The 15,266-nt window shown below is 41.5% G+C and overlaps 1 protein-coding gene across 1 annotated transcript in view; it reads right to left on the minus strand.

Annotated features, from left to right (window-relative positions):
* plxna2 (plexin A2) overlaps positions 1–15,266 on the minus strand; it is a 378,156-nt gene that overhangs the window by 95,682 nt on the left and 267,208 nt on the right. Inside the window, 3 exon segments of the mRNA XM_051924812.1 lie at positions 9,600–9,790; positions 12,041–12,137; positions 12,248–12,448. Of these exon segments, the coding sequence (XP_051780772.1) occupies positions 9,600–9,790; positions 12,041–12,137; positions 12,248–12,448 (489 nt within the window).

Below are 15,266 nucleotides of genomic sequence, written 5' to 3' on the forward strand. Positions count from 1 at the left end.
TCATGTTATAGAGGGAAATGTCACGGGCAAAACTTGTTTGAGGTATTCTGTTTGGTTCAGGGTTGTCAATCCTGCTGCCTCATTGCTCAATGGCCCGGGCTCACTTGCTGGACTTGTCACTCTCTGGGCAGATTTCACACATTCTCCCCTGGTCTGTGTGGGTTTTATATGTTGAGTTGACTGGGGGCTGCAATGACCCCGCAATAAGCATGTGTGTCCTATGATGGACTGAAGTCCTGTCCTGGGTTGAATTTCAACTTGTGTCCAATGCTGCTAGGAAAGGCCCTGGCCCTGACCACCCTCTAAGGCAACATCCATAATTCTACATTTTCATTTGAAAATGGGTTCTTTAAACAAAAAAGAACTCTGTCCGCACTAGTGTTTTCACGTCATTTATCTATTTATATTTATCTACAGGGTGAGTCAAAATTATGTTAACACTAATGGTACAGCTATGTATATACTTATGTACAATTTTTGTGGACAATTTATGTGCCACATATAGTACATGTGTTGAACTTGATGGCGAACAAGTTGAGACATTCCTGTAAATCATCTTGCACATATGATGTATGTTTTGTGAATAAATTGTTTCCGCCATTCAAATGTTAACATAATTTTGACTCACCATGTATATATCTATTTATATCTATATTTATTTATATCTCTATATATATATTTATATCTATATTTATTTATATCTATATATATATTTATATCTATATATATATTTATATCTATATCTATTTATCTTTCTCTGTCCACAGTAAAACAAAGGAAAATGTAGTGTATATGACATAGACATTTGCATACACTGGGTGTGCGCACATCGGTGGAAAATTAGCTGCCCACCAGCCAGAGGATTTACCACAAAACTCTACAGACCAGTAAATTATTTGCCTTTTGTGCATTTACGTAGCATTCAAGCTGTTCAAAACACACTTTGGATGCATACAAGTAAGCAACACAACAAGTGCCATGGAAAGCAACTTTTCTATGTCTGCTATGTTGAAAAATGTGTTTTTTTTCCCAATGAAAGGTGACTAATCAGGAATGAGACATAATGAGAACCATCCAATCAGAGATGGGTTATGTAATACACATGAACCAATCAGAGTAAGCGTATTTGAAAATCTGTGTTTTCACCTGTCCACACCGTAACACTGATGTTGCATTTTCTGAAGTTTATGGCTCTAGGAAGCGTTTTCAAAAGTCTCTGTTTTCAGGGGTTGAAAATGCCAGGGCAGTGTGGTCAAAAGGTGAAAACAGAGGCTAATGTTGGAGCTTTTAATAAAAAAAAAACAATGTAGTAGTCAATTTCCCATTGGGATTAATAAAGTATCTATCTATCTATCTATCTATCTATCTATCTATCTATCTATCTATCTATCTATCTATCTATCTATCTATCTATCTATCTATCTATCTATCTATCTATCTATCTATCTATCTATCTATCTATCTATCTATCTATCTATCTATCTATCTATCTATCTATCTATCTAGTGTGGATAGGGCCTGATTGGTTTACACTGGTTAAGAAGACTGCGGTGGGCTGGCGCCCTGCCCAGGGTTTGTTTCCTGCCTTGTGCCCTGTGTTGGCTGGATTTGGCTCCAGCAGACCCCCGTGGCCCTGTAGTTAGGATACAGTGGGTTGGATAATGGATGGATTAAGAAGATTAAGGAATAGCTGATGAAGATGTCGGTAGAAATGGAGTGATATTATACCCGGATGTGCTGTTGATGGCCTGGAATAACAGGACAAACTGCTAGTTTATCAGTCTTTTGTATGTGCAGTTGAAGAAATCTGCAGGTAGCTGCACGAGAGCACACACACATACACACACACATGCTCATACTCACGCATACACACACACACACGAGTGCACGCACACCCCTTATTTGTGAATTTTCCCAGTAGGCCTTTTAACGTACGTAAGTGCACAGGGCCGTATGAATGTTTTTATTCCTTTCTAGTTTAACTCAGGCTCAGACCCTTTTTGTTTGCCCCTTTCCCTCTTGTCCGCTCACACCCACATTGCAGAAGGGGCTGGTGGGCCCCCACATTTTCACAAAACCCTTTCCCAGGCTTTGATGTAGTCTCTATCCCCCTCACAGCACATTTCTTTCAGGATCTGGCTCAGGCCTCCCTGCACAAATTGATTTTTATTTTACAGTGGAAGGATTGTCATTTTAATCGCACATTTTATCAGTGGAATGCTTTTAACAGTGGGCTGATGTTTTATTCATAGGTGCGCGCTTCTTAACTTGAGGCCCTGTTCTTTTGCATCATTGCATCTCCATGTTCTCTGAGGAAGGCCTGTGCCATCGGTTGGCACCTGAGTTCACTTCATTTCATCACAGAGAGCAGATCATTTTAATGAAATAAGGAAATGCATTTGCCATGCCGCCCTGACGGCTACAACTGGCTTAGAAGATGCTGGCCGAAAAGACGTCACTTCTGATTGCTCATCCGGCAGGAAGGCCTTTTAGTGGACCCCTGGGCCTAGCACTCCCTTGTCTCAAATTCCAAAAATGCTTATTGCCCCACTCACCAGCCTGAGAAGAACTTCCTGATTATCTTCTGGTGTAGGCAGTAATGAAGTTCAGGTGGTCTTCTGAGAGGTTATATCCTCTGTTATCTTTCTTATTACCACCCTTCCAATCCATCTCATCTGGTAGCAGTGAGATGTGGTGGGCTAACATGGTCACGGGGTGATTCACTTGTATAAAATCTTAGTTCTGCCCCATTTTAATGGCCTGTTTAGTATTTAAATGATACTGAACTCCATAAACCTCTTGAGCACTACACTCTATGTACAATGCATTATGCCTGGCCTTAGAAACCTAGTGGCTGAATGACCCTGAGACATAAAATGGAAGCCCATTTTAACCTGGGTGGGCACTGACTGATGTGCCCAACACTTCTTGATATTATTTATACACCCCATGACCCTGTGTTAGGATATAGCAGGTTGGACGATGACTGATTGACTGACTGACTGACGTATTTATACAGTGAAAATCACCATGGCTTAGAACAACCAAACCTCCTCTTGAATTTAGTGACGCTATAATTGGGCAGCAATAATTTTGCCCTCATCCTAAGTTTGTGTCATATTATGCAGCCATATTAGCGATTTTCTGTTGTAGCCTTAATTCACATAATCTTAGCCAGACGGTGGGAATTAGCAGCACATTCCCATGAATCCATCACCTAATGTGACATACCCAGCCACTAGTCTGTGACTCGCCCTGACAAAATCATTGGAGTGGGGGGCTGAAAGCGGACAACCTATGAATACTAATCCAGAAATAAAATGCGATGTGGAATAAGGAACTCTGGAGCTTTGGACCTCGTCTGTCCGATGTCTTGTGTTCTATGAACCAAGACAGAATGGAAGAAAAAAACAAAAATAAAATGCAGAGATTGCAGCTGAACTTGCCATAGCTGGTAGCTCTTTATACTGTGCCCGCTCTGTCAGACAGCATGCTATTGGCACTCAGAAAAAGGGGTGAGCAGAACTGTGCTGGAAAGTCGGCATCCAGTCAATGACTAGAATTCACGTAATGTGACATCTGCTTTAGATGCATCGATACCAATACAACAGGTGATGGTGCAGATCCAAAAAGTAGTTACCCTGAACTACTCAACATGCATCTGCACCTCCATCTATTACTACCTCTTGTTGGCTGAATAAATAGCATGCAAGCTGCCTGAGTAAAATAATGGAACCGTGCTACAAAGTTCATTGGCTTTCAAATTCTCTCACCCACTAGATCTGCAGGTGTAATACAAGTTGGGACATCCCATTTGGAAACAAAACCATTGTGATCCTCTGGAATCTGATCTTCCAAGCCCTTCTGGGTCCCAAGAACAGTCAGGACCCAGAGGAGGGATGAGCACATGGCAGAGCGTAGCCTGATTCACGCATGGTGTCTCTACACAGACATTTCATTATTGCCTTTATTTAAAATGATTTCCAGTGCTGGTAGGGGATTACACGCGTTTAATATTCAAGCGGCCGTATGCAAAGCATCATTTAGCAGAAATATGAAATATTCATTACACGTACTGCTAAATGGATACAATCCAAATGTGAGTGAAATAGAAATCAAGCCACTCATCACAGTATGCTGCACAGAATAAACAAATTTCTTATTTTGAAACGATCTTACATTAAATGTGTGCTTCGGGACCCCAAGAGATTTCTTGGTCGTCCAGTAGGCAGACATCTCTTGGGAAAGCAACCTTGTTCTGAAAATAAAGCGACAATTCATTTATCTGCTATGGGGTTGTGGAGCAGGGGATCAGGATGTGTTTCCGGTGACACAGAGTAATTGTGCGTAAATTTGTATCTAAATAAGTGCCACCTGGGGCAGCAATGTCGTATGAAGAGACTGTCATGGGTTCAGATACAGCCTGGGCTTCTCATAGGGTCATTATTGTTACCTCCTTGTTTGTGTGGAATCCTGCATTTGGTGCGTTTCATATTCGGTTTCAAAGTTTAACTGAGGACAGTCGACTGCAGTTTATTTATATCAAGCATACTGCTGCATCATCTATGTGGCTTGTCAGTAGTTTCATGGCAGTTTTGGGTCAAAACCTGTGATCTCGGGCTTCTTCTGAACTCGCCTAAAATGTGGCTTCAGTGGATTGCTAATGTAAAGCACAATGATCAAACAGACAAACCTTCACCCTTATTTACAAAAGAGCAACAGAACTGGCATTGAGCTCCCTCGTTAACGTATTTGAGCTCATGGCAGCCATCTCATATATACTATAGCAGCTATGTCCAGTACCGGATCAAAGCGGTTCCACCATCCCTTAGTGACAAATTACCAATAGACTACTATCAGCAGCACTGAGGGTGGAATTACAGTAACAGCCTGCGAGTCCTAGCGTCAGCTCGGTTAATAGTGGCTTAAATCAGAGCAGAAGGCTACTAACACATAGCAAGGAGCAACTGATCACAATCTTGTGATTTGTAGTACCTAGTGGCAGAGCTGTATTGGGGTGACTCAAGTGCTGGAGTTAGAAGCTATTAAATTCATAAAGCATTGTGCTGCACTAAAATTAGTCACATACTGTATAGGGGCAGGGTCAGATAGCAGTGACCCCCAGATACTGGCGTCTAAGTGATAGAATATGGCAAAAAATAGCAGAGAGTTCAGACAGCAGCAGCTCCCTAATGGTATGCCCTACTGCAAAACTGGGTTATGGTGTGAAAGACCCTCACTCTTTAGCTACAAAGTGAGCCCTGCCTTTTAAAAGAGTGCTGGCCACATGATCTGCATTGAAAGAATGCGTTCAAATAAACTATTGAGCCAGATGCAGTATCAGGAACCACAGTCATCACAAAGGTCTTGAGCCAAGAAACAAGGTAAAGAAGAATTGATGGTAGAAAGGAGGTGCAGGTCAAACATGTGGGCTTTCAGACAAATAGTCAAAAGTGGTCAAAAGGGCTGGACATAATGGCAAGAATCCACAAAATTCAGAGAGAGAACACTTTCCAGGTAGGTTGGGCATGCAGTTTATCAAAAAATGGGGTAAATACAACACACAAGAAATCTTCTTCATAGATCTGGATGGCTAATCTATTATTGGCACCACAGAAACACAACGTGACAATACAAACTACTTTCTTGCACATCAGTCCTCACCAAGTGCAGGCGCAGAGCTCTGTGACAACTCTCAAGGCAAAATGCAAGAATAGACTATATCACTGACTAAAAACGGAACTATATGGCGATACAGATTTGTTTAAATATATCAGAAACAAACCAGACCTACACTTGTGTTCTGCATTCCACTTTATGCCTACCCAACTAAATGAGCATGGTCAGCAGCAAGCAGCATGCCATGGATGTGCAAGAGTGAATCCCTGCCTGACAGTAGCACACATACCTATCTGTGCTCTCCATTGTTAGGATCACAGAGGCAGACTAGGAAGTGGGACAGCTCCGGTGTCAGCTTCATACAGTAGCATCTCCTAATGTTGCAGCAGGCTGTGGCCAGCATCACCTTCTCAAGAGTAAAACATCAAGAGGTTGCTTCTGAAGAGGAGGCCAGTTTAGAGAGTCTTAGTCTTTTTTTAAAAAAAAATATTCAACCACTTGGAAGTCTTCACTTTTTATTGTTATATTACACTGAATCACAGTGGATTTAAACTGGCTTTTTTGAGACTGATCAGCAGGAAACAACTTTTTAATATCAAAGTGATAAGAGATTTCTGCAAAGTGGACTAAATTAACTACAAATCTAAACCACAAAATAATTGATTGCATAAGTATTCACATCACTGAAGTCATCACTGGTGCCTCCAACTGGTTTGAGTCACAGAAACAGTTCCATGGAGATCACCTGTCTATAGTCAAGGGGTTTCAATTGAACTTGCTGTGAGGCAGTACACACATGACATCTCAGCTAGAGCTTGTCAGAAGGCACATGGGAGGCACTGAACTCAGACAGAAGAATGTTCTGTGGTGTGATGAGACCAAAACTGAGCTTTTTGGCCATCACATGGCACATAATTAAAACACACCATCCCCACTGTGAAGCGTAGTTGTGGCAGCGTTATGCTGCTGGGACGCTTATCTGCAACACGCCTTGAAAGGCTTGTGAGGGTAAAATAAATAGAGCAAAATATAATAATAATCCTGGGGGAAAACCTGACACATTATGCTTTGGGAGAAGATTTGTTTTCCAGAAAGACAACAACCACAAGCATAAAGCCAAAGCGACACACCAACGGCCTAACAATCAGCAGTGTGAATGTCCTGGAGTGGCCGAGTCAGAGTCCAGGTCTCAGTTTAGCTGAGAATTTGTTGTTCATCACCCACAATCCCCATGTCACCTGACAGAGGTTGAGTATTTTAAAAAAAATAACAGAGAAAAAAAAAAAAAAAAGTGACCAGATGTGCAAAGATGATAGATGATAGAGATAGACTCAAGGCTGTCATGGCTGCCAAAGGTACATCTAATATATACTGACCAGAAAGGAGGTGAATACTTTTGTGATTGATTATTTTGTGTTTCATATTTAGAATTAATTTAGACCACTTTCCAGAGATCTGTTTTCACTTTACCATTTAAAATTTTTTTGTCTGTGTCAGAAAAGTCAAATTAAATCCATGTGATTCAATGTGGTATAACGATAAAATGCGAAAACTTCCAAGGGGTTGAAAATGTTTTATAGACACTGTACCAGTGCTGAGCCCACTGTCATTCCAAGATTTGAACCCAGTTCAAATGACAAGATCTGGAGGTAAGCCCAATCTATCCTAAGGGTGACCTTCACTTCTGGAGATTTATCTTGTCTGGTCACATTTCCTACAGATGAACTCAGTCAGAGCCTGTCCACATTACCCATTTGTGATGTGGCACCCATTCGGGAAGTGAACACCCAACGACTACAGAGATTAGCCCCGACTTGACAGCTGTGAATCAGTATGGGACAACTGTGCACATGAAGATGAACCTTAAGGAGAGGATGAAGAAATTCAGTCAAGAAATATCAAGAGGCAAGATATACAGTATGCCTAAGCCCTGTGTGCCAAGGGCACTGCCTGCTGGAGCACCATCGCCCACACATATAAATTTTAAAAAAAAAGTAATGATTTTTTTTTTCTTTTTTGGCCGATTGATTCTTTTTCCTTATTCATGTCCCAGTGGAATCCACCCACCGCCTAATTAAAATTCTAACATTAAACTCCTATCAGACTTCTCTCTCTGTTTAACAAATATCATTGCTAAATGTAGCTATTACCATATAGTTAGAGAATTAGAGATTTGTTTTTTTTTCCACATCACAGGAGCAGCTGAAAAATTATCAAGATGTGGAAAAAAGAAAAACAAATGACCCGAGGCACACGGCAGACATGGTGTTTCACGCCTGTATCCCTGCCTGAGTAAAATTACTGTGGTTCACCAGGCACAGGACGTTGCAGATTAGACAGCGCAACTGTACATCAGCCAAAGAAAACCATCTGCAGGCCCCAAGCTGCTCCTTGTGTAGCCAGTGACTCGAGACTGTGACTGGGAGAAGAAGGTTACTTTAGCTGGAGAGAGCAGCAAGTAGGAAGCAAAATGGAGAGGATCATCTGTACCCCTGCCTCCTAGCCATGGAGAATCTCTAGTGTCTTAAATATAGCATAACGGAAAATGTTCAGAGCGCCTGTCCTCCTTGACGTGTCTATCACTACCCATTCAAGAAAAATGATATGTAGACGTAGGCACACAAAGGACCTTATCTTATATATATATATACTGTATATATATATATATATACTGTATATATACATATATAATATATATATATACAGTATATATACATATGTATAATATATACATAAATATATATACACACACACACACACACACACGTGCACACACATGTACCTTCAGTGCCTTTCCTCTGTATTTGTGTGAATGTCTCTCCTCTAGTGCTCCCTCTCTAGAGTGTGTTCCCGTAAAACCCTGCTTCTGAGATGCTATTATTATTTTTAAGGCGCCTTTCTCACCTCCTGTTCGGTTTTACACTTTCCGTCTTAGATGGCAACTCTCTCAGCATGCGCCTTTAATCCTCCTTGTGTGTCTTACACTCGCATTTCCTCCTTTGTTGTGCCACCAAAGCCAAATTGAACAATCAGATTGCTCTGATGGGCTGGACACACAGACCTTACTGTTTTATTATATTGCACATTAGCACAGAAAGGAAAGTAACATTGATATAGTGGCTCTTCTTTAACAGTCAGTGTCATTTGCACTTGTGTCTGCTTTGTTCATTACTACCTGTTAGTATTTGGATACAATTTAAGGAGCAAACTCCGCAGAAATAATGAGAATTGGAACACAATGGTTAAAGAAAGTAAGTGCTTAAAATTACGACAAAGAAAACATGTTTCTGAATTTCTTTTAAATGTAAATATCATTCTAGAACACTTTTCTGAATGTAGAATAAGAAAAGAAAAAAGGTCAGCAAAACGATCAGACTAATGAGTGTCCAGTTGAAATGAAAGCCAGTGGCCACAGTGGTGCTCCAGGACTAGACTTGGGAACCCCTGCTGTAGACTATACACCACATATGAGATGGCAGTAGAAGAATACCATGCTGTATATGGAAACCACCATCTTGCCAAAAGTATAAAGAATACTGTATTTCTAGTATAATACATCATTGCATTATAGAGATGAATAAAAGGAAAACAGCGCTTTAGTATGGAGTCCAGCGAACCTCCAGAATAAAACACCTTCAGAAAGAAGGGTAGCATATGCAAACTATAATACAGAATGTGGAAAACTTGGACAATCCCTTCTTCTCAGTCAAGAAAATTCTGACTTTTTAGGTAAAGAGGAATATAGCATTATAAAGAATAAAGCATTTTAGTATGGAGGCTAGTGCACAGAGTAGAATAAAGCGGCACAGCCCAGAGACCAGTATGTTAAAACACAATACCCCGGTGTAGAAATGATTATATGGAACAGAGCATACACGATCAGATGTAACTTCAAGTAGGAAAATGTTACAAATGCAGAGGATAATATACAGCCAAAAGAAGTTGACTGACAAATTCCCACATGTCCTGCCCATGCTTACCTCTGTGATGCGAGGGTTGGTGCACTTGACGTTCTTGCTCGACAGGTCCAACCACTGGTTGATGAAGGGGGCACAGTGCTGGCGCAAAGTACAGCGACTCTCGCCACTGCACCAGCCACATTCAAACTTGCGCTCGGCCTTCAGGCAGAGGCCACAGCTTTCTCGTTGGGCTGCACATTTGTAGAGGTGAACTGCAAAACCACAAGAGAAAGGTAAAAGGTAAGACCCCAATAATGGGTAAGCCACCTAGGGATTACTAAAAAAAGAAAAAACGGCGCACATGTAGCTGACAGGCCTTTTGTCATGAATCCATCTCAGCCAGACCTCTTGAACTGTTCACAGTGTGTGTCCACAATAAAGGACTTGAAAAAGGCCTGAGGGGACTTCATGCAACAGACCATAAGCTTTTGCCAAGATAGACTGGCACACACTTGCAGAAAGAAGGCTTTCTGGCTTATGATTTAATTGCAAACATTAGGTTTCAAAGGTCAACATTTTAAAGCAACTTAGAATTTCTTTATTCAAATTAATTGTTAATTTATTCATTTGTAAACTGGCTTTATTCAAAAAATGGGCACAGCTGGCAATCATATTCTAGTCTTGAAGATAAAAGTCCTTTCTTCTGCTTATAGTCAAACTCGGCAGGAAAAAAAAAGTATAAATTAACATGGACTGATCAGCATTGCAGAAGTACACATGGCATCAGCAGCTCATAAAAGATAATGTTATTTATATTTCACTGAAATTTTAATGTCACTAGCTAATAATGCTCTATTGTATATCTGACCATACATTATATTAATTTATTTTCATACTCATTTAACGATTTTGTTTGCTGGAGCCAATAATGGGAGCCACTGGTGTAATGCAAAGATCACTCCAGGACAGGACGCCACTTTAGCACAGCTAACAACAGGTCAGGTCAGGTTGAGAAGCATGCACAGGTACAGCGCGTTGCCGCACTCACCACATGACGAAACAGCTCCTGGTTGGCAACCCCCAGGCAGACACGCGGTCCCATCCCACCCTCCAGAAATGACCATCTATGTGTCGCAGCCCGGTGTTACATGGAAGTCCCCTTGGCCAACAATGAGGACCCTGCGAGCCAGATCACCCTTGGGGAATCACACTATATGGCTGTAGTGCCGCAACTGATGGTTCCTCACAATGCAGGTAATGTGCCTCATTCAGGACTCCATAAACAACCGCTCATTCGACACAAAGTCAAACCAGTGGTACCTAAGGATTCTCCGAAGAGACACAGTACTGAAGGAGTCCAGTCTTCATCTCAGGTCACTGGATAGCGTCCATGTCTCTCAGCCATAAAGCAAGGCAAGAAGCACCAGGACTCTAAAGACTTGGACCTTCGTCCTTTTGCATAGATATTGGGAGTACCACACACCCCTTTATAGCGACCTTATGACCCCCCCATGCTCTCCCAATCCATCTACTGACTTCATAGGAAGAGTCACAAGAGACATGAATGTCACTGCTGAGGTAAGTAAACCTCTCAACGAGGGCGACACAATCTCTGCAGACAGACACACTGCTGATGGCTGTGCCCAAGAGGTCATTAAAGGCCTGGATCTTGGTTTTTATCAGGACACTCGCAAGCCCAGACACTCAGACTCCTCATTCAGTCTCTTGAGAGCCCCGATCAGAGCCTCCATTGACTCAGCAAAGATCACAGCAATGTCAGCAAAGTCAAGGTCAGTGAATTTTTCCTCACCAACAGATGCCCCACAGCTGCTGGACCCACGACCCTGCCCAACACCCAGCCTATACAAGCACTGAATAGAGTAGGAGCAAAAACACACCCCTGACGAACCCCAGAATCAACTGGGAGAAACGCAGTACTATGCAAGTACAAAGACAAACTCAGGCTGGAATCAAATAAGGGTCCAAGTGTCAAAAAGGTACAACGCCAATCCTATGTGCCATCCACACATAAATCCTTAAGCCAATTGTAACAATGCCATCTTGATACCACTGACTGTTTTGAAGTTTTTACATATAATGTTTACATTTGGAAGGCAGTTTCTTCCAAGTTTTCAGTCGTTCACGATGCCAGCTACATATATGCTGATGCCAATTGTGAATGATTTCAAGTGGTCTTTCAACCTTACCAAACACCCAAATTAAATATGTAAACAGCGATGCCAAGAGTTAGTGTGTGAACAGTCTTTGTGTTTTGTTTATTTTCTCTGTTTAACTGGTGGCAGATAAAGTTGACTTTTTACGCCTGCATCTGAACCACACATGTGTAGTGAAGTTAGTGAAGAAACAGACATTAAGATCTTGTTAAGCCTTAAATAACTTTGTGCTTGAAAAAATAAAATGTGTTTATCAGTAAGCTAAATTGGCTGGTCGAAAATAAAATTCGGCTCCCATCAGAAGAGCATTAGCTTGTCATGCCACCTGCTGCCTTCTAGTCACTTTACCTTTAATGCCTTCTGGATTGTCAATGATGAAATTCCCATTCCACACCACTGAGAAATTCACTGCCAAGTCGCTGATATCCATCCCATCATAAATATACTGCCAGGGAAATAAACACAAAAAACACAAAAATGAACCACACCAGCACTTTTTTCATGTTTCACAAGATCCCATATTGATCTACTACCAACATTAATGGTGGCACATACCGAGCTATTCTGGCACTGCACACTTGAGCTATTAAATCGAAGTGCAGGAACACGGTGGCTGACCCCTTGGATGTCCAGCACGCACTCGTAGCCACGCTGACCTGACTGAGGCTGGGGCAGATTTCGAGCTTTCAGAGTGATGGGCTTCACCTCTCCTACATGGATAAGGACTTCCTCCGAGGGTACAAGTTGTGGGCAGTCCTGAAAAAGAAGGGAGACTAACGTCAAATAGGAGGGATTAGGAAGTGGATAAACTTTACTCTGCAAACGGGAATGAGATGAGCACCATTTATTAAGGGTGCCACCTTCCTGTGAATGGCTGTAAGCTCCATATGCTACGTGAAAACTACATTGCACTTAGCAGACTCAAATATCACACCCACCTTAAATCCCCACAAATAGTTTCACTCTTCTAATGCATTTGTTTCTACAGAATTAATGATTCAGAAATTATAAATGTTACAATAACACTCCAGTGCAATTAATGGGCACCTTATTTTTTCTTGCTGTGGGCCACCAGACTTTGTATATTTTATAAAGTACTGAAGATCTACACACTACATATTATTACATAACTCATTCAGCAGGTGTAATTTTAATAATAATGAACAAGCCCTCCATGCATAGTATATCTGTCTTATTCCTTTACCAATGAACTCCCACATTTACCATCTCTACAGTTCCTTCCATCCCTGGCATACTAAAAACTCTCTGCCTCTTTCTCAGTTCCTTGGACTCCACCGCCCCTGCAGTGATGAGGCTGACTTCTGTAATGAAGCCTTCAAAATGAGGAGTTTCTTCATTGAGAGAGGGTACCCTTCTCATATGGTCAACAGGGCTCTCAATCAGACCAGGATTAGACATGTAGCATCAACTCTAAGAGGAACTCCAACACTGAAACCCACACCCCATTGGTCCTCCCATTCTACCCTAACACTTTTCTCTCCCACAGGTCACCAAACACAACTGAACAATTTTGCAAACTGATCCTTCCAAAGGAGCCTTTTTTCCTAACCCTCCTATGATGTCCCACTGTTGACCAGCCCACTGTTAACCCACTTCTCATCCACAGTTCACTCTACAGAGGATGGCCTCATTCCCCACCAGGCATGCTGAACCTTAGCAGGCGCCACTGTGTCTTTTGTGAGTATGTCACCAACAATACCCTTGTGTCCGGTCCCTCTGGTAAATTCAATATTAAACAACAGGCCTCTTGCCAGTCTAAAAATCTTTTTTACTGCATTACTTCTTGGAAATGTCCCGACATTTGCATAGCTGAAATTGGGAGACGGCTGGCAGACTATATCAGGGAGCACGTTTGAGCCGTTAAGATCAACAACCCTACAAAGCCTATTGTTATGACTGGATTCTTTCTTTAATTTTTCTCTCGCTTTCTATAAACGTTTCCTGCAAAGTAAAATCTCTTTCTTGGGTATTTGGCTCCAAAGAATTCAAAATTGCCATTAATTATTTTTTTAATTACCATTTAAAATTTCTATATTTTTTCACGTTGTTCTGTGATGTTATGTTTGTTTTGGTGCATTTGTTACCTTCTCTAGAGAATAGCATTTCCATTAGCATGATGACGCTCCCATCATCCACTGGGAGGTCACAATTCCTGGTGCCATCAGAGCGACGAAATTTAGACCAACACATGGATTCTAAGAGGGTTTTGTGTGGTTATTTTTGTTTAAAGTCTTCCTAGTTCCTGAACCTCTGCATGTTTCTTTGTCCTTTGATTTTCTGGTGAACATTTGGGATCAGAGAAGATCAGTTAGATCTTTCTGGTTGTCAACCCTGGCACATAATTTTGACCATGTCTCATTCTCCTAGTCCTTTTAAATGAAATCTTTTGTGTCTTGTTGAGAAAAGAACATCTATTGTGCAACATTTCACATCCCTTGATCATAGTCACAGTGATCTGTCTCTCTGTGTTCTTTCACAGGGCTTCAAAGACACCTTTCCAAGAAAAACAGATGAAGCTAAGCTCGTTCTCAGACTAGGATCCCATATTGCTCCAGGTCTTAATGACTGACTCACTTCTTAATATCCTCCTTCATCTTCTCTAATTGTAGCTTTTTCTCACGTACTTTACCCTTTCAGGGTGGAAATAACCTTTTTTTTCCTAAAGTCACTTATTCCCTGACTGAAATTTCTGCTATCTTATTAGTAAATCGGTTTTAATATGTTAATGTCTTTGAAGGTATGTATATTGTAACTTTTTTCATGTACTTATAAGGCCCCATATGTGCAATCACTTCAAAACTGGAGCGTCAATCCCTTAAATAAATTAGTATTATTAGGTGACAGCATTTAAGGGGTCACGGCAGTGTGATGTAGTGGCTAATTAAGCCTGCTACAGCCTACTGTCCAACTCCGTCACTCAACCTGTCTGTATAGCAGTAGTGTCAAATACCTGTAAACGGTCGTAGTGGGACTCATGGTGTACTCCTCTCAAGCTCTGTCAGGTGAATGGAAATTGTTGATAGGTAGCTTCTTTCAGGTCTCTACAGAGATGTTTGATTGGGTTTGAGTCCGCGCTCTGGCTGGGCCACTGAAGAAAATTTCCAGAGTTGTCCCTAAGCCGTTCCTATGATGTCTTTGCTTTGTGTTTAGGGTCACTGTCCTATTAGAAGGTGAACCTTCTGTCCAGCCTGAAGTCCAGAGTACTCTGGACCAGGTTTTTATTAAGGATAGCTCTGTACTTTGCTGAATTCAGCTTTCCCACAACAATGACTATTCTTCCAGTCCCCAGCACTGCAGCAAGATGCTACCACCACCATGCCTCCCCATTGGAATGGTACTGTGCAGGTGACTAGCAGTGCCTGGTTTCCGCAACATGCGACACTTAGAATTGAGGCGAAGTATCAGACCAGAGAATCTTGTTTCTAATAGTCTGTCAGTCCTTTAGGTGTCTTTTTGCAAATTTTCAAGTGGGCTTCCATGTCTCATCTGACCACTCTCCTGATTAGTGAAGTGCTGCAATGGTGGTTGTACTTCTGGAAATCCTGGAGTGATC

This window comes from Erpetoichthys calabaricus, chromosome 3 (genome assembly GCF_900747795.2).
Source record: "Erpetoichthys calabaricus chromosome 3, fErpCal1.3, whole genome shotgun sequence".
Classification (NCBI taxonomy): domain Eukaryota; kingdom Metazoa; phylum Chordata; class Cladistia; order Polypteriformes; family Polypteridae; genus Erpetoichthys; species Erpetoichthys calabaricus.